This window comes from Caretta caretta, chromosome 7 (genome assembly GCF_965140235.1).
Source record: "Caretta caretta isolate rCarCar2 chromosome 7, rCarCar1.hap1, whole genome shotgun sequence".
Taxonomy (NCBI): Eukaryota; Metazoa; Chordata; order Testudines; family Cheloniidae; genus Caretta; species Caretta caretta.
The window spans coordinates 126,350,952-126,375,293 of record NC_134212.1 but is presented as its reverse complement, the minus strand read 5'-3'; the positions used below and the strand labels follow the sequence as shown (position 1 = coordinate 126,375,293).

The 24,342-nt window shown below is 55.8% G+C and overlaps 1 protein-coding gene and 1 long non-coding RNA gene across 2 annotated transcripts; one reads left to right on the top strand and one right to left on the bottom strand.

The window, feature by feature from the left end:
* Positions 1-13,013: 13,013 nt before the first annotated feature.
* LOC125639722 (uncharacterized) lies at positions 13,014-15,419 on the bottom strand. Its single transcript, XR_007357573.2, has 2 exons — positions 15,168-15,419; positions 13,014-13,861 (listed from the first exon to the last, which is right to left on the bottom strand). It is a non-coding gene; the product is annotated as an uncharacterized LOC125639722 (long non-coding RNA).
* Positions 15,420-15,479: 60 nt separating this feature from the next.
* GOT1 (glutamic-oxaloacetic transaminase 1) lies at positions 15,480-23,805 on the top strand. The gene is made up of 9 exons (XM_048857299.1): positions 15,480-15,678; positions 19,432-19,613; positions 20,489-20,612; positions 20,845-20,957; positions 21,205-21,309; positions 22,005-22,155; positions 22,273-22,438; positions 22,548-22,690; positions 23,148-23,805. The coding sequence occupies exons 1-9, from the start codon at positions 15,561-15,563 to the stop codon at positions 23,285-23,287; spliced, it is 1,242 nt and encodes a 413-aa protein (XP_048713256.1). The 5' UTR covers positions 15,480-15,560; the 3' UTR covers positions 23,288-23,805.
* Positions 23,806-24,342: the final 537 nt, after the last annotated feature.

Below are 24,342 nucleotides of genomic sequence, written 5' to 3'. Positions count from 1 at the left end.
ACTGCTTGCAAAGACTCCATGAGGATTCCTTTCCCTAGGGGCTTTTCTATGCAACAATTCACCCCTCACAGAAATTCTGCCCTTACCCTCTTCACCTAGGGCTTGCTCTAGAGGAACACTGTCCTGAGCAACAACAGACTCTTTCTGGGTCTCACTTACATCCAGAATCACCTCTGGCGCATCCGGAGGATTCCTACACAATCCCCTTTCAGGCAAACTGACAGACTTCCTAGATAAAAGGTCAGAAGCATTCTCCTTCCCTTTGCCACACACAAGTTCAGGAATCTTTTCCTTCTTGCTACAGGTTTCCACACCCTCAGTAGGTAACACAATCAAATCACCTTCATGCTCTCCTTGTGCCCTGGCTAGGATCTCACCCGGATTAGACAGAGTTGCTACACCCTTTCCCAACAACACACTAGCAACAGGCAAAATACAAGCACCAGAATTGTCTGGGCTCTGGGATTTTACATAGACACTAACTGGATGCGACCTAGTTACAGGGCCATTCTCCCGAGCAGACCCAAACTTAGGACCATTCCCTTCCTGGGCTTTAGCTGAATCCAGAACCAGCTCTGAGACAACTGCACGACCCTCAACCATCACAGGCTGAAAGGCCCCTTCTGTCTGCTCCACAGACAAAGAAGAGCCGGACACACTTTCTCCTTTCCCAGACACAGCTTGGGACCTCTCTCCCCTTGTCCCAGCACACAAGGCTGGTCACAGACAACTGCTTGGAGACTGGGGTAGCTCCCTCCATAGGCAAGTCAATACCCCTGACAGACACAGGCATGTTTCCTTCACTGTCACACTTCTCCACCCAGCTAACACGTAAGGTCCAGGGACACTCATCTTCCACTCTCCTCGCCTTCCCACACTGCTGACTAGACACAGCCATCAGATCACAAGGCTGCCTAGGCTCATCCAGACTTTTCTTACCAAGCACCTTGCCACTCCCAACAGATCCCCTGCCCTGCCTGTGTCTCCCCCCACTCAGCTGGGGTCTCATCTCCCCCTGTGCTCAGCGCTGCCCTTGCTGTCCCAGTGGGGGTAGGCAGCGAGCTCGCTGCTTTCCTCAGTGCATCAGAGCCAGCCTGAGCTGCCTAAGCCCCCCTCTCCAGTGTGCAGGGGGGCCGGGGAGCATCTCTCTGTCCCACCCAGCCCGAGGGGTCTGGTTACAGGTCGGCAGGTAGCCCAAGCCTAGCAGCTCCTCCCCCCTGCCAGCCAGGTCATCTGCATTTTCACTGAACATTTCCCTCTCTGCTGATTGGTTCCCTGGATTCAAATTCAAAGTTCCACCTTCTCTGTATGTATATATATACCTTCTTACTATATGTTCCATTCTATGCATCCGATGAAGTGGGCTGTAACCCATGAAAGCTTATGCTCAAATAAATTGGTTAGTCTCTAAGGTGCCACAAGTCCTCCTTTTCTTTTTGCAAACCCTCAGCAGTTACCGGAGCAGGGCCTGGATCCTGTCCTAAAGAGACACAGTCACCCCACAACAGGGTCTCGCAGCCGATATCCCAGAGAACCCCAACAACCAGCCAGCCCGACCCCTCCTGGGACTGCACAGGGATCTAGGCCATAGTCAGGCCGAGGGGCTGCATCCCTGGGATCTGGGCCATAGGCAGGCCGAGGGGCTGCATCCCTGGGACCTTCACACAGCTCACACAGCCCCTCAGCATCTGAGGCTGCACCACCCAGGGCCTGACAACAGTTCTCTCTGTCCCAGGATCTCGCCACCCCAGGAATGTCTCCCCATTGACCATCACCTTCTGCTCCCACTGGGGGTCCGAGGGGCCTGGTCCCAGGAAACTCCACACAGACATACAGGTTGGGACCAGGAGTGGGAGCCTGTCCACCTCCCCACCCATCAGGCTGACGGAGTCTATGGCCTTGGGACCCAGCAAGGGAGCTAGACACCGGGGCTTTTCCACAGGGTCCCCCTGGTTCAAATCGCCAGCCTGCTCAAAGGCAGTGAGGTGGGCACCCACATCCCCCCCCCCCAACCAGGGGCAGCAATTTAGTCTTGAGGTTCCCTGCGGAACTGGCCCCCCGGGGTCTATCCCCACTCACCCCTGGGGGGTCCCCTAGGCCTCTCCGCTCCCCCACTGCCAGTTCATCCTGCTGCTGCTTCTGCAGCTCTTTCTCGGGCTCTCGCTGTCTCTCACAGTCCTCTTGCTCTCTCGGACTCAGCTCCAATCCCGTCCGTCTCCGATCCCTCGATGGGGAACCCGATCGTGAAGACCCCCGTCTGGTCGGGGACAGGAGTCTTGGCGATGCCTGGCTCCCACTCCAGCTGCTCCCAGATCCTGCTATAGCCCCAGTTGGGGTCAGGAATCTGTCCCTTAGAGCGGTCATCCTCCTCCAGCTGCACGATGAACTGTGCTTTGGTGACCTTTCCAATGCTCAGCCCTTCCTTTCTGCACAGGGTTACAATGTCCTTCTTAAGGAGATGGTGACAGGCCATCACCCCACTGTTCCCAAGTTGTTGTGGACTCACAGGCCCGTGTGTTCTCAGCTCCCCACGGTTTCCAGGGAGAACCCCTAGTGTGCCAGCCCTTCTCGAGGTCACCACCTCTTTGCCAGGGTCGAGCGGCAGACTCCTCCGCCCCTGGGACTGCTCCCTGCAATCCCCAGGGGGACCCTGTTACTGCAAAAGTCCTTCTCTCTCCCAGGGCCAAGCCGCAGGCTCCTCCACCCCTGAGACTGCTCACCGCAGTTCCCAGGGGACCCCATTACTGCATAGTCATTCTCGGTGGTCACACACTCCCAGGGGTTAACCGCCCCCCGAAACCGCTCCTCTCTGAGCCTTCAGCACGCCTGGTCCTCATCAATCCCCCTTCGTTTTACTGCTCCCCAGTCACTTACTGCAGGAAGCGCCGTCCGCGGGGTGCAGTACATCCCACCTCTGCCACCATTTGTCACGGAGTCCCTGGGCGATGCTCTGGAACTGCTCCCCATGAAGCCAGGCAGGACTCTGGGGCAGTCTCCTTTCTGGGAGCAGCCTGTCTGCAGGACACAAAGCTCACACAGCTTCCACCTTCCTGGGTCTGACCTTGGAGCGTTCAGCATCCTCTGCCCCTCCGTGCGCTTCCCCCAGCGAGTCCACCCAGGGGGGGTCCGGGAAGCCAGAGTGTCCTGCCCCCCAACTCCGCAGTCAGACGTGACTGTTTCTTGACTTTAGCAAAGCTTTTGACACAGTCTCCCACAGTATTCTTGTCAGCAAGTTAAGGAAGTATGGGCTGGATGAATGCACTACAAGGTGGGTAGAAAGCTGGCTAGATTGTCGGGCTCAACGGGTAGTTATCAATGGCTCCATGTCTAGTTGGCAGCCGGTATCAAGTGGAGTGCCCCAAGGGTCGGTCCTGGGGCCGGTTTTGTTCAATATCTTCATAAATGATCTGGAGGATGGTGTGGATTGCACTCTCAGCAAATTTGCGGATGATACTAAACTGGGAGGAGTGGTAGATACGCTGGAGGGGAGGGATAGGATACAGAAGGACCTAGACAAATTGGAGGATTGGGCCAAAAGAAATCTGATGAGGTTCAATAAGGATAAGTGCAGGGTCCTGCACTTAGGACGGAAGAACCCAATGCACAGCTACAGACTAGGGACCGAATGGCTAGGCAGCAGTTCTGCGGAAAAGGACCTAGGGGTGACAGTGGACGAGAAGCTGGATATGAGTCAGCAGTGTGCCCTTGTTGCCAAGAAGGCCAATGGCATTTTGGGATGTATAAGTAGGGGCATAGCGAGCAGATCGAGGGACGTGATCGTTCCCCTCTATTCGACATTGGTGAGGCCTCATCTGGAGTACTGTGTCCAGTTTTGGGCCCCACACTTCAAGAAGGATGTGGATAAATTGGATAGAGTCCAGCGAAGGGCAACAAAAATGATTAGGGGTCTGGAACACATGAGTTATGAGGAGAGGCTGAGGGAGCTGGGATTGTTTAGCCTGCAGAAGAGAAGAATGAGGGGGGATTTGATAGCTGCTTTCAACTACCTGAAAGGGGGTTCCAAAGAGGATGGCTCTAGACTGTTCTCAATGGTAGCAGATGACAGAACGAGGAGTAATGGTCTCAAGCTGCAGTGGGGGAGGTTTAGGTTGGATATTAGGAAAAACTTTTTCACTAAGAGGGTGGTGAAACACTGGAATGCGTTACCTAGGGAGGTGGTAGAATCTCCTTCCTTAGAGGTTTTTAAGGTCAGGCTTGACAAAGCCCTGGCTGGGATGATTTAACTTGGAATTGGTCCTGCTTCGAGCAGGGGGTTGGACTAGATGACCTTCTGGGGTCCCTTCCAACCCTTATATTCTATGATTCTATGATTCTCAGGCAGCCAGTAAAACAGAAGGTTTATTAGATGACAGGAACATGGTCTAACACAAAGCTTGTAGGTGCAGAGAACAGGACTCTTCAGCTGGGTCCATTTTGGGGGGCAGTGAGCCAGACAACCACATCTGCCCTTCACTCCATGTCCCCAGCCAGCCCCAAACTGAAACTCTCTCCAGCCCTTTAGCTCTCACCTTGCAGGGGACAAGGGCCCAGGCCATCAGTTGCCGGGAAACAGGGTGTCGGTCATTCTCTGTCTCCAGACCCCAGCACACACCTGCCCTCTAGGCTCTGCAATGATCATACACTCTTATCCCACCACCTAGATACTTAAGAACTGCCTAGGGGAAACCGAGGCACCCCCAGAATATTCAGAGGAAACATTAAGAACAGTCCTGCTTCATCACACCCTGAAAGAGGAGGAAGCCAGGGCAGCAGGAGGATGATGCCAGTTCTGAAGCCCTTTGGCATCACACAGTTTTTACTTATTAAGTGTGTTCACTGCCATAGGCATACCTGACACTGTGCAATGGGCCAGATGTTGGCAGAGCTCCTGCCCCAGGGAGACTCAGAGGAGGCCAACATGAGTGAGAGTGGGCAGTGAGGGATGCTAGTTACAGCTGGAATCCCTCCTGGAGTAGCTAGTCCATCAGAAGAAGCAGGGGCTAGGAACCTGCAGAACAGTGAGTATGAGGCTGCTCCAGGCCCAAGGAGACCAGGGGAGGCCCCCAGGACACAGGGGTGGGCAGAGGACACAAATGGAAGAGTCAGGAGACTGGGTTTGAAATGGAAAAGGCCTAGTGGGTTACATGGAGTCAGTCTTGGCCCCAGTCTCCACAGGATCACTCCCTGCAGTGCATTCATGGGGCTCCTACCAACCTTGGTGCAGAAAGCATCTGAACTCAAGTTCTAGCAGCTAACACAGCAGCTCCCCATGACGGCTTCACCTGGCCCCTCCCCTCAGAAAGGTGGGGATTCTAGCCTTCCCCAGCCGCCAGTGGGTTTATGCTCCTCTGACAGCTGCTCCTTTAAATGTGGGTAAGAGAAACAGCTGCAACCAAGGTGGTTGTTCCGGCTGCAGGCTGCCACTCCCAGCTGGGTCGTCCTCATGTCCATTGCTGTGTGTTCCCTGCTGGTTTCTGCTTGGGCATGGGGGTGGCACACCCTCAGATATCCCAGGCTTAGGGGCTTCTTCTGATATTCAAACTCAACGTCTTTTCAAACTTTTCATCTTGATTCCCCTAGTCATGGCCCCTGGGTCCATGGATCAGTTCTTCCCTGCTGGCTTATCATGGGTCCCCCATGCATCACTCAGTCACATTGAATCTCTCCTTCCCCGTCAGCCCTGTCATCGTTCTTGCTCTTCTCTGAGCTCCCTGTGTCTTTCTGGTTCTGAGGTGCCTGGAAGTGAATGCAATAGTCCAGATACTGTCGTATCAGAGCTATATAGCGAGGGGCTATTTCCCACCCCCCAGTGACACCGTGCTTCTGCATGCACAGGCCAGCACTGCATTGGCCTCTTGCAGCCACAGCCCTCTCCATATTGGCTGGCTGCTCTCAGGGGTGCACATATTTCCTTTGGGCGCCTGGACTTGTGAGCAAAGAGTAACTCCTGGGCTTGGTATTTGCTCTGTTTCTCACTCTTTGCTATTCCCCTTTCTCTGCAAAGCAGCTGTCCCAGCAGTCTGGGGGGGGGGAGGGGGGGTTAACAACGGGGGGGGCACTAAAGGGTTAATGCTGCTGCCCTGAAACATGCTGCCAGAGATCTGCTAATCTGATAATTACAGCAACAAAAGCCGTTTAGACAAACCATGACCTGACCCTGAGCATTTGGAATGAAAACATTTTACCCTCCTCTGTCTGGATCCTGCTCCGAGAGAACATCTGTACTCAGAGGAATGCTGGGAAAATAACCCCCCATCCAGAGCGGCCTAGCAGGAACAGCTGTAGCCTGAGCCACTCCATCACTCTACTTGGCTGTCAGCCCTTCCCCTCCCCGTGTCGGTCAGGTCTAGTTAGAGTGTAAGGGCTTTGGGGCAGGGCTGGCCTGCCCGCCCGGCTGGGTGTCCAGCACCCTGGGGCTGTGGGCCCTGCTTTAATTCTATGGCTACCACACTAATGGGTGCAGCACCATGCTCTTTGGAGCAGATGGTGAACGGGCCAGTCAGTGAGCTGCAGCTGTTTAACTGGAGATGCTGAGGGGAGAGGAGGGTGCCTAGTGTTAAGGAAAAGTTAACACTAGCTAATGCCCAGGTGAAAACCAAGGGCAGCCAGAGGAGGAAATGCAAAACCACAGCAGGGTACTGGCCCTGGGGTGTAGGAAGAGAGCTGGGCTAATTCCCCCTGCCTGGCTGGCATGGAGCTGAGCTTGCTAGAGCCATCTTGCCTGTCAAAATCACGCTCCTGGACATGGCTTCTCCACTGTGGCAGCCAGGCCCAGCCCCACAGGCTGGAGTGGGAGGAGGTGGAGGCTTGGCTGCGGGAGAGGAGGAATCAGCTGGGGAGGAGCTGCCCAAGCTGACGGGTCCCCAGGCAGCAGCTGTTGGTGAATTTGTATAAGGCCAACCCTAGGGAGGGCCCTGCACACCTGTGCACATCCCCCATCTCACTCTCTCTATAAACATAGATTCCCAGGGTGGGGACAATGAGTGTGGGGGGCAGGGTGGAGGGGGCTGTTTCACTCCAGTTCAGGACCCTGTGCAAGCATTCATGCTGAGTGGCAGATCATTTCTGGGTGTCAATCGGAGGTGGGAGATGAAGGGTGGGGGAGGGCACCCCAGGGCCAATTTGTACATTCTTGCTTGACTTTACACACAGTTCTGTGGCAACCTTTGTGTAACTTGACAAGATGAAAGGAAAGGGCCAGAGCTCGCGTTCTAATAAGCTATCACGTAGCCACTCCAGCAAGGGACCCGGCAGCCTCCTGTTTTGTGCCTGTCTCGTTCATGCAGCTGTTCCCAGAGTCACATACCAGATCGACTGCTCTGTGAAAGTGAAGGAGCGAAAGCCAGGCTTGGGCTGCGAACACCCAGCCTCACGGGTAAGTGAGTCCACCAGATGAGCTCCAGGGAGGAGCACCTAGAGCATGTGTAGCATGGGTGAGGGTCAAAGCGCTACTATCTGCCTTGATTAGAGCTGGTCAGAAAATGGAGTAAAAAGTGGTGACGAATCTTGTGCAGTCATGTTCCGCTGCCTATGGACATTATCCACCCCACTCTACCATTTCCACATGATCCGTACAGCAGAGCCAGGCACCCGGGGCTCCATCCATGGGTAATGTGGCCAAGAAGCTAGTACAGCCAGGCTGGCAGAAAATGCCAGCACCCCGTGTTCTTCCCCTGTGCAAAATAGTTCCACCATCCCACTGACGCTATCTCATGTCAATCTGGAGAGCAAATGATCAGGAGAGTTAGAAACCATTAAGGAAAAAGAAAAGGAGGACTTGTGGCACCTTAGAGACTAACCAATTTATCTGAGCATGAGCTTTCGTGAGCTACAGCTCACTTCATCCGATGAAGTGAGCTGTAGCTCACGAAAGCTTATGCTCAGATAAATTGGTTAGTCTCTAAGGCGCCACAAGTACCCCTTTTCTTTTTGCAAATACAGACTAACACGGCTGTTACTCTGAAACCATTAAGGGTATGTCTACACTACAATAAAAAACCCAAGGCACCAAAGCTCAGAGCCCAGGTCAGCTGACTCAGGCTCATGGTGCTCAGGCTGCCAGGCTACAAATTGCAGTGTAGATGTTCTTGCTCAGGCTGGAGCCTGGGCTCTGAGACGCTCCCTCTTTGCAGCATCTCAGAGCCTGGACTCTAGCCCAGGCCAGAACAGTTACACTGCAATTTAATAGCCTGAGTTAGTTGACCTGGACCAGCCACAGCTGTTCCACAGGTCTTTGATCACAGTGTAGACATCCCTAAGGGCTCTGAGAACCTGCTGGTCTGGAGACTTCTCCTTACCCCATTGCTCTGGTTCAGGACTAGGATGCCGTAGATCATTTAGGCAGACTTGTCTCTTTATAATATCCCATATATATAATATAATATTTTGGTCTCCAGGATCTATATCTATGTTCACTTTCATTCCTCTGATTCAACTCTCTGACCATTGCTCAAATTTAAGGGTGCTCAGGTGCTGTTCATCAGCAGTATTAACTGATCGGCTAATGCCCATATAGCACTGTGAAGATGAAAGGCTCTGTGTGGGGACTAAGAACTATTATTAAGCCCAACCCTGAAGTCCTTATTCAGTTTTCACGCTGTCCTTTTTCAAGCTTCAGTGGAAGTTTTGGCTGAGTTAGGGACAGGGTAAAATCATGTGAAGATTTGGGGATTAGGCCTAATGCTATTGCCTTTTTTGCCCCTTTTCATCCCATTCATGTTTTCTCCAGGGCAGAGGGCATGAATTGCAACAAGCTGGCATATGGTAGGATAATCCTGCCTCTTGCTCATGGTCCACTCTTTGGCCAAATGTAAACGCCACTCTGCAGTTTCTGCAGATACGGCTTGGGAGTCTCGTAGATTGTTGCTCTGCTCCAGGGTTTCTAACGTGTCTTCTCTTTTCAGCAAGGTGAAGATCTTTCAATCTGGTAAGAAAGCTCTCATGTAATTGTGGTGGTGAGATCAGTTATGGATTCTGTGCGCTTTCAAAACGACAAACTCCACAGCTGTGTGGTAGTGTAGTGTGGTAACCGGTTGTGTTATGTATCTCTTGGGTCACGCTGATGGGTCTGACATTCACAAGGTCCTTTGTTTCCTTTTGAAAGGTCCTGCCTCTGTACGTGTGTGTGTAGGGGGGCAGACTAGATGCCCTCTCAAGGTCCCTTCCAGCCCTACATTTCCATGGTTCTGTGACTGTCACAGGTGTTACTTTCTCAGAGGAAGTCCTATAAAACTTCCCTTTCTACAAAAGCTTCGTAAGACAAGAAGACAGTTCCTTCCATGTAGTTCTGCTCCAGCTGATGGAGCGTTTAGTGCCTCTTATCCTGCTTCTTCTCCAGTAATGGGAGCAAGGAGGAACAGCTACGAAGGATGGGATGAAACTGAGCAAAAGGAAACCTCTTCCAAGCTGCAGGTCCACAGGCCTGGGCTGCGGCAACCCCCCACATTAGACTGAATTACCGAAGGCCTTCTTCAGGGTAGGGAATGTTCCTGCCGGGGCAGCCATTGTTTTTCCTTCTCCGATGTGTATGGTTCCATTATCTCCCTTCAGGACAGTGTCTGTCCCTCACTTGCCTAATTGAGCCCGACCCAGTACAATCCAGTGGGAATAATTCCCGAGAGTCCAGTTAGACCGCACTGGGACTCAGCTCCATCTCCTGCGCAATCTCAGTTGTGCTCAAAACATTTCAGATTATTCATGGTTAATTGCAGGTATTATTTGTGCCATAGCTGGGCAGAGAGGCCCCACTAGGACCAAGGCCCCATAACATAGGTGCGGCACAAACACAGTGGAAGGAACAGTCCCTGCCTTGAAGAGCTGGCAGTATAAGAATGTCCCATTCCTTCACTATTGTCTGTCTGGGTTCCTCCTTAGGCTGCTACAGGCCCCTGCCCTGACACCGACACACATGGCCAAAAACAGTCACAACAGAACAATATTTATGAAAGATAAAGGGGATTTTTTGGGGACACAACAGGCTTCTCCAGTGTGATCCCATTTAACACCCCATTATGTGAACTACAGAACAGCTCTGCCCTTTCCCACCGCAGCCAGGATATTCTGTCCTGCTGCAGGACAGAATCCAACTTCTGCTACATGGACCGGGGGGTTGGGGGGAAGAGGTGGCTGACACTGTTGTTTTATCTCAGAGTGGTCAGTGTCAGGATCCACTGGTGGAGGCTCATCAAAGGGAAAGGAGGGGAATCCCTCACCTGAATGAACATGAATGAAAGGCTGTAGGGGCTGCTCCCTCTTTTCCCTGTTGGGGACAGGTAGAAGGTTCCTTCAATTGTACATTCTCACCACGTTCCTCTGGCTATGACACCGAGAGGCACGTCTCCCATAAGCCCCTGACAGTCGCCAGTATCTGCTGCCACTCCTAAATTAACTATTCCCAGAATGATGGCTTCTTTTCTAAACTCCCTCCAGCTTATGGTACATCAACATGACAGGCACTACCGTGACAAGCTGCAGCACTGCAATTATGCCACTGTAGCATAGACACGTGCTACAGTGATGGAAGGGTTTTTCTGTCACTGGAGTAAATGCACCCCCTCGAGAAGTCTTTTGTTGACCTAATGGCATGCATCTATGCTGGGGCATATGTCGATTTAACTATGTCTCTTGGGGGGGTGGGCGTGTGTGAATTTTTCACACCCTTGAGTGATGTTGCTAGGTAGACTAATTTTAGTAACCAGCCAAAGGCCACGTCTACACTACAGTTTACGTCGGCAGAACTTATGTTGCTCAGAGGGGTGAATATATCACCCACTAAGCGACATAAGTTAAACCAACAAAAGTGCTGGTGTGGACAATGCTATCCCAGCAGGAGAGCTTCTGCTACTTGCAGGGGCTGGAGTAGTTAAGCCGGCGGGACAGTAGTTAAGCTGTCTTCTGTCAGCGTAGGGTGGCTACAGGAGAGCGCTTATGCAGCTGTGCCGCTGTAAGTTCTCGAGGGCAGCCCTCTCCTGACTTCCATGCGCGGGAATGGTCAGTGATTCTAGCACCAAACTCCTGACCGTCAGTCACAGATAGAGGAAGACTATTATTGTTCAGTAGCACCCAGAGGCCCCCGTCAGGAGTGGGACCCCACTGGCCTGGGTACTGCACGAACAGTCCCTGCCCTGAAGAGCAGATTCGGATCTGCAATGCCGTCCCAATACTGGGTTTGTTCACACTTTTGACACTACATGGTTGAGTCCTGAAGGCTCAAGAACTTTACAGCATTTGAACCGAGATTCACTCCTGATGAATGTGGCCTGGTTCACGTCCTTCCTGCTCGGAACTCCACCAAACCATCAAGAAAGTTCTTCCCTGGAACACAAACGCCTTGAGACACCCCCAGGACTAGACAGATGGGGACCCGGTATCATCTTCCCTCCTGGTTTAGTTTGCATGCTGCTTCTAGCAGGGACTGGCCCTCATGCCTAATAATTCTGACTGAATCCATGTAACCTCACCCCAATACAGTTAGAATAAGACTAATAAGAATGAGAGTCAAAATTTGTTAGTCTCTAAGGTGCCATAAGTACTCCTTTTCTTTTTACAGTTTCCAGAGATCACTGCAGCCAAAGGCAAAGGGATGCAGAACTCAGACAAAACACCTTCAAGCAGGCCCAGAGGAGGGGACATATAAAAATAAGGAGCTGAACACTTTACCTTATTTCTTTCCCTCTGAGCCCACCCAGGAAGCCCTTAATGATCAGCCATACAGTGCCTTGGAGAGAAACACAACCATGACACACACAAGTGATCCCATAGTGCAGGCAGAAAGAGAATTTCCATTCAAATTACCCATTTTCACCCATGCCCTGAAGCGTCCTCCCAAACTTGTTCAGGTTTTGTCTTGTCTGTTCATGCATGTTTTGGTTTTATTTAAAGCAAATTTGGTGCTTGGGGCAGGTGAGAGACTGACAACCGAGGTCTATTCGTCTTCAGGGCAGGCATGACGCTTGCAGCATCGACGCCTGCTGCCTTCGTACAAGACCACCAACATGCCTTGGCCAAGACCAGAGGGTGAGGGACAATACAGCTTCTAGAGCTAGTTTGCTCCTCAACCCCTTTGTTGAGGCAGCCAAAGGATATTAGCTGAACTAGGCTGAGATCCCCACCTCATTTTGCATGGGCCATTAAAAAGCCAAAGGATGTTAATGACTTTCAGTCACTAGCTGGGCTAATTTTGAACCAGTGCCCCGGAGCTGAAAGGCCCCCAACCCCAGAACTTAAAAAAAATAAACAAATTTTAAAAACATGACAGGTCAGCAAAGTGCCTCTTTCTTGGGGCAGAGACGCAATGAAGGAGTCTGGGGCAGTAACTGCTTCACCTCATCCAGCAGTGCCCCAGCTTGATGTGTTCTCATACAGCCGCTCTTCCCAGATGGAACTCATTTTAGTACCCAGTAACCTTTGCTTAGTTAAATCCCCAGCAGGGCTCCAGGCTCACCTGCACCATGAGGCTCAAAAGAACCACCTAGGATAAAAAGTATAAAGCTAACATGGCTCAACAGCGGCATCCAGAGGACAACTGGGTTCATTGCAGAAATGCTGAACGAACACTTCATCTCTCCTATCAGCTGGGCATCATGGACTGAGACCCTCTATGGTCCGATTCTTGCACTGAGGAGTCTGGCTGTGCAGAGCTGATTGTAGGATCAAGTTCTGTGTTTGTTACCAAGAGGTCTCCATGGCTTTTCCTTCTCCCCATCGCAAATGTAAAACTGTCTCAGTGCAAAACCTCTGTCCCCACCTACTTCTCAGATATTATTTCTTGTCACCTCCCCACCCCCTGCAGGCTGGCAGTTATGCCAACTTCCCCACCTCCTTTTATCCCTTCTCCCTCGGCTGTCTGGGTCTTCTTCCACATCTCACCCCATAGTATGACTTCTCTGTCCTGAAATACCAGCCCGCTACCAACCCCCATTAGCATCACTTTGCCTGCCAAGACCACAAACACTGAGTAACCCAAGTGGGGCCTCCTGCACCCTTACATTTCATGAGGTGGGTGCATGGATGACTGAGAACAGAAGGAGGGAAAATTTTATTAAGATGATGTTTAAAAAAAAAAGTGAACGGTACAGAGTTTAAGTGTAGAAGTTTCTGGTTATCGGGGAATAACGTACAGATCATCAAGGGGTGCAAAGTTCGGTTTAAGGTCTGGTGGTGTAAGGAATACATAATCTGCAATATCCCCGATTGGGGATAAAAGGTTAACGGGTCAAAGTACAGACATTGGGACATGAGGGTATGTTGTTCATATAATGGCTATGTTCAGGTGTGGAGTATAATGAGTGGATACGATGATGAGGATGGATTGACCCTCATTTGCTGAGATTTAACATTCATTGAGTTTATGGTTCCAGTTTGTACGGTCCAACGGAAAAAAGTCTCTCAGTCCCTTTCTCGTAGTCAAAACACGATGTTGCTCCAGCTCTCACCTCCTGGTACTGTCGGTGGCCGGTGATGTGTTCAGTGTAGATGTCCCTGGACCATTGGATGGTGTCCGAGACCACGAGGTGCCTCATGAGCTGTGCGTAGCATCGACCAATCCTGCAGGTCTGCAGCACACGCTTGTTGCAGGGGTCCCAGGCACCCAGGGCTCCAACGATTAGGGCGTCTGAAAGTTACCACATTCCTCTGGGCCTCTCGGCTCCTCTAGTCTTCTCAGCTTGTTATTTAGATTGTGAGGTCTTTGGGTTAGGGGCTTTCTCTGGTAGGGGGTCTGGTGTGGGGACCAGCATACCATAATAATAAGGCTTAACAGGATTAGTTTTTTAACCAGTAAATGTTAGTGAACATCAAACTCACCACACAGCCCCAAACTGACGAAAATCATTTCCATCAATAATAATGGAGAGTTACAGGTCTGCAAAGTAAGAAAAACGGGGCTTGAGAACATATTAGAGACTGTCATTAAAAATGATTGTCTGACACCGCCCGGGGTTTCCTGCAATTGTGCAAATAGCCATTAAAAATAGGGAAAAAAGTGCACAAAACCAAACATGGCTGTTCTCCACCTGCAGGATAAACACCAGACCTGCACTCTGCCTAGCCTAGGAAAAACAAATGATCAGCCAGCCACCCCCCTGCCCCCCAGTCCTAGTCATTCTGTGACCCTAACCACTTCGCCCCCCGAGGTGCTGCTCCCCGGGGCCCAGACCCAGCCAGCACCCCGTGGGTCCCCCCCAAACCCCAAGCCAGGCCCCCCCTGAACCCCGAGCCAGGCCCCCCAAACCCTGGGTCCGAGCCAGCCCCCCCAAACCCTGGGCCAGGCCCCCCCGAACCCCAGCCGGGGCTCGAGCCAGCCCCCCCGAACCTTGGGGCCCAAGCCAGGCCTCCCCCGAACTCCAGCCGGGGCACGAGCGAGCCCCCCCCCGAACCCCGAGCCAGGCCCCCCCCGAACCCCAGCCGGGTCCCGAGCCAGCCCCCCCGAACCCCGGGGCCCGCGCCAGCCCCCCCAAACCCCGGGGCCCGCGCCAGCCCCCCCCGAACCCCGGGGCCCGCGCCAGCCCCCCCCGAACCCCGGGGCCCGAGCCAGGCCCCCCCCGAACCCCGGGGCCCGAGCCAGGCCCCCCCCGAACTCAGGCTGGGGCCCGAGCCAGCCCCCCCAAACCCCGGGGCCCGCGCCAGCCCCCCCAAACCCCGGGGCCCGCGCCAGGCCCCCCCCGAACCCCGGGGCCCGCGCCAGGCCCCCCAAACCCCGGGGCCCGCGCCAGGCCCCCCCCGAACCCCGGGGCCCGAGCCAGGCCCCCCCCGAACCCCGGGGCCCGAGCCAGGCCCCCCCCGAACTCCAGCTGGGGCCCGAGCCAGCCCCCCCGAACCCCGGGGCCCGCGCCAGGCCCCCCCCGAACCCCGGGGCCCGCGCCAGGCCCCCCCCGAACCCCGGGGCCCGCGCCAGGCCCCCCCCGAACCCCAGCCGGGTCCCGAGCCAGCCCCCCCAAACCCCGGGGCCCGCGCCAGGCCCCCCCCGAACCCCGGGGCCCGAGCCAGGCCCCCCCCGAACTCCAGCTGGGGCCCGAGCCAGCCCCCCCGAACCCCGGGGCCCGCGCCCGCTCCGGCCCGGCCCGGCCCCGCGGGTCACGGTGACACCCCCCAGCCCGGCTCCTGGCGCGATTCCCGCCCGAACCCGCCCCCGCTCGCGAGCGACAGGCCCCGCCCCCTCCCAGCGTTACCAGCGTGACAGGAGCCCCTCGGAGCCCCGCCCTCTCCTCCAATCAGTGCAGCCTCCGCGGTTCGCCCCGGCCGCAAAGGGGCCGTCAGCAGCCGCCTTGTGATTGGGTACTGGGGAATCACGCCTGCCCTGCCGCACTGTGATAGGCTATGCGGACCCCGCCCATCTCTCCCGCTTTGTCATTGGGTGTTCATGGACCGCCAGTCTGGGCCTTCTGATTGGCTATCTCGGGTCCTCCCACCCAACGACGATATCTGATTGGCTGTCCCCGCTCACCCTCTCCTTTGCCGCTCTGGGATTGGCTGCGCCCGGTCCCACCCCCGCTGGCCGGGGAAGGTGAGAGTCTCCTCTAAGCGGCGGCCTCAGTCGACCGGCGCCGCAGCCGCAGGGAGCCATGGCCGCCGGCTCCGTCTTCGCCCACGTCCCGCGCGCCCCGCCCGTCGTCGTCTTCCGGCTCACGGCCGACTTCCGGGAGGACGCGGACCCGCGGAAAGTCAACCTGGGGCTGGGCGGTGAGTGGGGGGAGGGGGAGTGTGTGGGGGGGGGCCGGGCCGGGTGGGGGAGAGGGCGTGTGGGGGGGGCCGAGGGGGAGTGGGGGGGCTGGTGGGGTGTGGGCGGGGTGGTGAGTGGGGGGGAGGGGGAGTGTGCGCGCGCGCGGGGGGGAGGGGGAGTGTGTGGGGGGGCCGGGCCGGGTGGGGGAGAGGGCGTGTGGGGGGGGCCGAGGGGGAGTGGGGGGGCTGGTGGGGTGTGGGCGGGGTGGTGAGTGGGGGGGAGGGGGAGTGTGCGCGCGCGCGGGGGGGAGGGGGAGTGTGTGGGGGGGCCGGGCCGGGTGGGGGAGAGGGCGTGTGGGGGGGGCCGAGGGGGAGTGGGGGGGATTGGGGGGGCTGGTGGGGTGTGGGTGGGGTGGTGAGTGGGGGGGAGGGGGAGTGTGCGCGCGCGCGCGGGGGGGAGGGGGAGTGTGTGGGGGGGCCGGGCCGGGTGGGGGAGAGGGCGTGTGGGGGGGGCTGAGGGGGAGTGGGGGGGATTGGGGGGGCTGGTGGGGTGTGGGCGGGGTGGTGAGTGGGGGGGAGGGGGAGTGTGTGCGCGCGCGGGGGGGAGAGGGCGTGGGGGGGGGCCGGGCCGGGTGGGGGAGAGGGCGTGTGGGGGGGGCCGAGGGGGAGTGGGGGGGCTGGTGGGGTGTGGGCGGGGTGGTGAGTGGGGGGGGAGTGTGCGCGCGCGCGGGGGGGAGGGGGAGTGTGTGGGGGGGCCGGGCCGGGTGGGGGAGAGGGCGTGTGGGGGGGGCCGAGGGGGAGTGGGGGGGATTGGGGGGGCTGGTGGGGTGTGGGTGGGGTGGTGAGTGGGGGGGAGGGGGAGTGTGCGCGCGCGCGCGGGGGGGAGGGGGAGTGTGTGGGGGGGCCGGGCCGGGTGGGGGAGAGGGCGTGTGGGGGGGGCTGAGGGGGAGTGGGGGGGATTGGGGGGGCTGGTGGGGTGTGGGCGGGGTGGTGAGTGGGGGGGAGGGGGAGTGTGTGCGCGCGCGCGCGGGGGGGAGAGGGCGTGGGGGGGGGCCGGGCCGGGTGGGGGAGAGGGCGTGTGGGGGGGGCCGAGGGGGAGTGGGGGGGATTGGGGGGGCTGGTGGGGTGTGGGCGGGGTGGGGGGGAGGGGGAGTGTGCGCGCGCGCAGGGGGGAGGGGGAGTGTGGGGGGGGGGCCGGGCTGGGTGGGGAAGTGGGCGTGTGGGGGGGGCCGAGGGGGAGTGGGGGGGATTGGGGGGGCTGGTGGGGTGTGGGCGGGGTGGTGAGTGGGGGGGGAGTGTGCGCATGCGCGGGGGGGAGGGGGAGTGTGGGGGGGGGCCGGGCCGGGGGGGAGTGGGGGGGCCGGGGGGGAGTGGGGGGGGCTGGTGGGGTGTGGGCGGGGGTGGTGAGTGGGGGGGAGGGGGAGTGTGTGTGCGCGTGTGGTGGGGGGCTGGGCCGCGTGGGGGAGAGGGAGTGAGTGGGGGGGGCCGAGGGGGGAGAGGGAGTGAGTGGGGGGGGCCGGGGGTGTGTGTGGGGGAGGGGGAGTGAGTGGGGGGGGAGGGGGAGTGCGTGTGGTGGGGGGCTGGGCCGGGCGGGGGAGAGGGACTGAGGGGGCCGGGTGGGGTGGGGAGGGAGAGGGAGTGAGTGGGGGGGGCCGGGGGGGAGTGTGATTGGGGGGGCCTGGTGGGGTGTGGGCGGGGTGGTGAGTGGGAAGCTGGGGGCGGGTGGTGAATGGGTCAGTCTAGTGCGCTCCCAGTGGCCCCTGTGTCTGATCCCGGATGGAGGGCGGGTGGCGAGGCGTGACCTGGGCTGATATGGGGGTTGTGGGGGGCCTCAGGTCAGCCAGGCGATTGCGGGTGGCTCTAGAAGGTGAGTGACCGGCCCCTCCCTGAGTTGCTTCCTGTTCTCCGCAATGGGTCACCTGAACACTAGCTGTGCTTGGGGGTCTCCCTTCTCTTACCTCTAGGCCCCATTGCCCTGCAGCTGCCCTAGGCCATGCTCAGTGCTCACTTCCCATTTAGCCTCCAGCTGCTCTGCCCCCCTTTCCATGTGCTAAGCTGAGCCAGGATGCTGGCACCCAGGCCCTTAGGGGAGGAGGTCTGGGGGGTGGAGGCAGTCAGAAGGCCTGGTGGGCTGGCTCCTTTTCAACACTACCCCTGCACTGTGTGACCTTGGATGGGTTGCCTCCTTGCGCAAAGCAAAGCTGGGTGGGAGGGGAGGCGTGATCTTTGTCCTCTGCACAGGAGGTAGGGTCTAGGTTATCTGTTAGTGTTCAGCACGGTGACGTGCTGGGACAGACATTCCTAGAGATGTGCGGAGGGTTAGCGCGTGTGACCTGCCTTTGTAGGGGTACCTACAGCTCCATGGCTTTGGCGACTGAACACTTCTAGTCAGTGCTGTGGCCTCCCAAGTAGGCTTCTCTACTCAGCCCGTAATACGCCCAGCTCCGGGAATCGGGCAATACCACCCCCGAGGGCAGAATGGACTTCAGTCTGCACAGTTCATTCCGTAAGATCTCTGAGAGTAGTATCAGGAGAGCAGATTAGTGCTAGTGATGACTCTTGCACTGGACACCTGTCTGGGGGAGAACTAGTAACTCATCTCACGTCAGGGTGAAGGAACAGTTGTTGAAGGCAATTGTTTTCAGTCTCTAAGGCCCCTAGTTGCCTTGAAACCAGTGCCAAAGAGGCAGAAGCCTATATCCTAATCTCTGTCCAAATTCAATCTTTGTCATTCTGATTCCGTTCCATTTAGGGAACAATATGGGAGCCCCCACCCCCCCAGTGTCTATAAGCTGTAAAATGGCATGGAAGTAGCCCAGACTCCATAATTACATAGTGGATCCCAGATGCCTGTTCCTTGCAGTACACAGTGGAGGGGAATTGATTCTAAGATTCAGGCTTGAGACCCCAAGATTCCCTGCTGGCACGGTCAGCTCTGCCCTCCCTCCCAAGGCAGATAACTGGAGTTCCATGCATTATGTTGTATATAGACCTTTAGGGTTAGACAGATGCTAAATAACCCATGGCCCTTTTCCCAAGACCTATGGTTTGCTCCAACATCTCTTCATCTCAGCTAGTCTGCAGCTTGTTGTGTGCTATTTTTCCATCTTGCTTTCGGTTTATATGCAGAGGTGGCTGCATTTCCCTGCACATGTGGGCTGGTTTAGAAAGCATTTTGTCCTGAAAGGTGCTGAGGAGATGTTATTTCAGTTACGGTTGCTCCCTCTTCCCTGTGAAATGTATTTACCAGGTTCCATCAAGCATGCTCAGTGCTATAGGGAATGGACTGGAATGGACTTGCTCCACAGAGTTTACAAGCCTAATCCACAGCATGTGCATGCTAGTGAGTGCACTGGATGGTACAAAGGTGGCAGTACTATGATCGCTGCGGGTCAGGTGTTTTTGTGTGGGGAGTCTCTGTCCAGAAGCTAGTGTAGTGGAGCTTGTACTGTCCCTTGGTGTTTGGAAGGTTAACAGAATCCTTCTAATCATTTCCTAATTTAGCTTCTTTACTCATGAAATGTTTTGATGGGGAAACTGTGTGTGTGTGTGTGTGTGGTGCTATAGATTCCAGAGACTGTCTATAAAGGACACATCCCAGGTCATAAGAAAACGTACCGTTGCCCTCCCTGTGGCCTCAGCCTCTGGATCTGAATAGCAATTGCGAGAAGGGGAAAGAGACCTAGTCTAATAACAGTGGGTAAATTTTTCTGGCCGAGGGTCTCCTCGGGACGTGTCTTGTGGAGCGTAAGACTCTCCTTTTCTCTCTTGCAGCCTATCGCACAGATGAGGGGCAGCCCTGGGTCCTGCCAGTAGTGAAGAAAGTCGAACAGAAGATCGCCAATGATGCCAGCTTGAACCATGAATACCTGCCAATCCTCGGCCTGCCTGAGTTCCGGGCCAACGCTTCAAGGATCGCGCTTGGGGAAGACAGTCGTGCTATCAAGGAGAATCGTGTAAGCTCTGGGGGGAAGCGACTCCTTGCTGAGATGTACTGGTGAATGGGGTCTCTGGAGGGGGGAAGATCTTGCCAGGATTGCAGAGTTTGCCCTGACTGGTCTGGCACTGAGCTCAGTTTGCAATCTGCATTCTGGCTGCATGGAGCTGTTGCTGTGAGTGCTCAGAGCTCTCTGAACAAGCGGGTTTTGTGCTCCCATCTGGAGGCTGAATACCAGAAACTGATAGGAAACCTCCCGCAGAGGGAAGGCAGAAGATATGGGTCCTGCCACCTGATGGTGAACAGTTCCAGAACTGGCCAGGCAATTGCCCTTGGAGTCTGATGGGAAGGGTCAACAGGTGTGACAGAAACAGCTGGAACCTGCCGAGGCCAAAAGGGGTGTGAGAAATGCGAGAGAAGCTGTTTAAGGAAGGGTGACAGTAGGATGGAAGCTGGGGGTAGATGATGTGATATGGGGTTATTTAGGTGTGTTAGTGCATCTGATGGTCAGCTCTGAACTATGTGGCTGCAGTATGAAAGTCCAGGTTGGCCTGGAAACAGGCACGCTGATACCATGGTTATGGGGCCATATAAGGAGCTAAATGGTTAGCAGTCGGTGAGGAGCAGAGCCTGCCCCATATTGCAGAGGAGCTGCTGCTTTGATGTCAGGAAGCCTGGCCTAGGAGGTACTGTCCTGGACTGTGGTAACGAAAGGGATCCGCCTCAGATTGGATGAGGCGTGCTGAATTCCTGGACTGCGAGGGGTTGATCCCTTTAGTAATTGGAGGCCAGCGAGGCTCATCTTACTCTGTCCCTTTCTGATGTTTCCACATGATCTCTGCACTGGTGCCATCTGTCAGTGGCAGGCTCTTGGTGACCCTGCCTGCCTTTCAGGTAGGAGGCGTTCAGTGCTTGGGTGGGACTGGTGCTCTTTGCATTGGAGCAGAATTCCTGCGGCGCTGGTACAATGGAACCAACAACACAGCAACTCCTGTCTACGTCTCTTCTCCTTCCTGGGGTGAGTGCCGCAGCATGCTCACGCTTACTCCTCGCTGGTGGGTAAGGTGGGAGCCAGGCTCTTCATGCTGGGGGTGGGGGGGGAGAGTGGGGTGTCATACAAACAAGGGAGAGGTTCACCCCCCACCCCATGGGCGGTGTGGCGGGAGGCAGGCTAAGTCAGGATTGGAAGAACTGGCTGGCTCAGGGGCAGCTCTCCAGTGCAGATGGACTGATCTGATCTCTCTCCTCAGAGAACCATAACTCTGTGTTTGCGAACGCTGGCTTTAAGGACATCCGGACCTATCGCTACTGGGATGCTGCTAAGAGGGGGCTGGACCTGGAGGGGCTCCTGGAGGACATGGAGGTGGGTAAGAGTGCCTTGGAGAGGAGATCTCCTGAGCTGCATCCAAAGGCACCAGCTGCCCTAGTTTCAGATCAGCCAGGCCCTTCTGTGCAGGAGCCGGCCAGTTTCTTGCCTTGGGGTAACTGGAGCAGGACTGGAACCAGATCTCTGTGGTTAAGTCCAGCAGAGCGGCCAAGGCAGCTGGTGGCTGACTGGATGTGGGCCCTCTGCTGTGTGTGCGTGTGACTGAGAACTGCTTTTTCCTCAGAGTGCACCGGAGTTCTCCATCTTTGTTCTGCATGCCTGTGCGCACAACCCAACTGGCACAGACCCCACCATGGAGCAGTGGAAACAGATTGCTGCTGTCATGAAGGTATCGGCAGAGAGGGGACTGGTGGGGAGAGGGCTGTAGTGTGGCCAGGGAGCAGAAAGCCCTTGAGCCAACCAGAGCACAAACAGGACTCTAGACTCTATTTTGGGGAAGAGGGGGGACAAAGGGCCCCTCCCCATGAAGAGGGGCCAGTGAGTTGCTGGAGGCTTAGGTAAGAATGAGGAGGGGCTGGGACCAGCAGAAGTCTGCTCTTGGACACCACAGGATGTTTAAATTGCCCCAGTTCTGCTTGTGCTGCTAACTTGCCTTTAATCTCCGGCTCTGTCTGGTACAAGGGCAGTCTTTCTCTCTCCTGGGTGCCCAGTAATATCCCCTCCTCTGTCCCCCAAAGAACACACTAGCCAGATAAAGGGGACACCTCTGTCCTTCTCCCAGGTAGTGTGGGGGGCAGCTGCTGCTGTTTCCTTGCTGTGACCTTCCTCTCCCGTCCGCTGGCCTGTGATTTGACACGCTCCCCACCATGTCTCTAAGTCTCCCTCTTCATTCAAGTCCTAATGGCAGTGCCCCAGTCAGGCTTGAAGGGGTTCCCACCCTGCCCCAGATTCATGCTGACTCTTAAAGGACTTCCCAGCAGATCAGCCCACCCTGCTTGGGTGAGGGGAGGGGGCAGAAATGGGGACAAGGGGTTCTTAGGGGTAGGGGCGGGGTCTTGCCTCTAACTATCTTCCTGTCTGCAGCGCCGGTTCCTGTTCCCATTCTTTGACTCAGCCTATCAGGGCTTTGCCTCCGGCTGCCTGGACGGAGACGCCTGGGCCGTGCGGTACTTTGTCTCTGAGGGCTTCGAACTCTTCTGTGCTCAGTCCTTCTCCAAGAATTTCGGGCTCTACAGTGAGTATCTGACCCTGCAGATGGGGCCAGCCTCCCTGGGTTTGGTGGGTGAAGCCTGCCGGGATGTGGGGCACAGGGGTTGGGTCTAGTGGCTCATGTCTCCATGTCTGTCTCCAGATGAGCGAGTGGGGAACCTGAATGTGGTGGGGAAGGATGCTGACAACATGCAGCGTGTTCTTTCCCAGATGGAGAAGATTGTCCGTGCCATCTGGTCCAACCCTCCCTCACAAGGAGCACATATTGTGGCTACCACCCTTGCCTGCCCGCAGCTCTTGACTGAGTGGTAAGCAGTGCTGGTGCCAAAACAGGGTGGTGAAGGGAGGAGCTGTCATACTGGGGCATGGATGGACATGGCTAAATCCCACTACCGGCTCACTCTCTCCCCTGCACAGGAAGGACAATGTGAAAACGATGGCTGATCGGGTCTCGCTAATGCGGTCAGAGCTCAGGGCTCGGCTCCAGGCTCTTGGGACCCCAGGCACCTGGAATCACATCACTGAGCAGATCGGCATGTTCAGTTTCACAGGGCTGAACCGTAAGTATCAATGAACCAGATGCTGTTGCGGCAGGAGGTGAGCTCAGGGGCCTGGAACTGAGTGGGGTTGGGCTGCAAGAACCCAAGCTGGATTTGCTAAAGAACTTCTCCAATGTCTTTCTGGGGTGCAGTCTTGGGCCTCTAAAGGGTAGTAAGAAAGTCTGGATAGAGCAGTCAGCACTCCTGGCCTGATCTCTACAGCACCTCCTGCTGGGTCTGACCAGGACTGGAATAGCTTAGAGTTTACTGAACAGCCAGTGCTCCTGCTGTTCTCTCTACTGCATCTTTTCTTGGGAGAGGCTGGGTTTGGAGTAGCTCTATGCTTTATTTCACTGGCCAGGTCCTGAACCCCTTCTCTCCATTCTGAAAGCCGATGAGATGCAGCACTGAACTGCACTCTGGGATTTCCAGGTCTCCCACATGGCTGACCTGACTTCTTTCTCAAATGTTTCCCCAGCTAAGCAAGTGGAGTACATGATCAAGGAGAAGCACATCTACCTGATGGCCAATGGACGCATCAACATGTGCGGCCTGACCACCAAGAACCTGGACTATGTGGCCAGCTCCATCCACGAAGCTGTCACCAAGTTCCAGTGAGGAACACAAACCACTGAACTCCCATCTGAACCCACCAAAGCAATAGTGTGTAGTCTCTGTTCCCTGCTTATAACTCACCTTCGTCACACCTGTTAGGGTTTAATAAGGATGGGGAATAGTGGCTGTATCAGGGATATCAGTCTGCCTGCATCTCTGAAAGCCCCCTCATAATACCGGCCAGTGCCCTCCTGGGGCTGGTGACAAAGTAAGCCATCTCATCTCTCATTTAACTGACAGCAGCCATATGCACTGGGACCCAGACATCTCAAAGCTGCCTATTTCTGTGCAACCAAATAGACCCAGTATAACCAGTCAACTCCTGTACAGGTGCAGTGCATTGTGGGATAGGTGCCCAAATTCTTGGGGCCCCTTGTCCTGTCTGTGGGTTGGAGGCACTGTAAAATTTCAGGAAGTGAGGCTATTGTTGGCTTTTGCCTCACACGAGCAAAGAGTGTGATTGTTTCTTTGTGTCGCTGCTTCTTTGTGTTGCTGAAAGAAAATAAACCTCCATCTCCGAAGGATGCCCTGCCCGGTGCTTTGTCTTGCTGCCTGCGCTCTGTGTCTTCATTGCTGGGTAACCGCCTAAACTGGCATTGACATGCCGGTGGCAGAGGGAAGATGGACATGACCTTGCGTGGCCAGTCTCTTAACTATTGCAATAGGCTCCAGCCTTAGTCTGAACTGCTGTGGGGTGGACTCCTCTGCCCAATCCCCCCCCCTCCCCCCCAAGCAATAGCGGCCAGCCCCACGATCCAAGGCTTCATCTTATTTTAAAGAAGAGACTTGTCCAGGCGTTCATTCTTTGCTGGTGTCTCATGGCTACTTTCCCTTCCCATTCACAATTGCATCCCCCTGGCAACTACAGCTACTGACAGGGCAAAATGCTACTGGAAAGTTCTGATGAATCCAAAATGTGTCCTTGAATAACTAATTCACTCCCCATGTATCTCTTCTGTTCCTGTTTTTTTGCCTGGCTTTCCTCCATATGTGTATATCCATGTTCACCACATGGTGAGATGTTGCCTAGACATTTGATCATCTCCTCCACAGGGGAC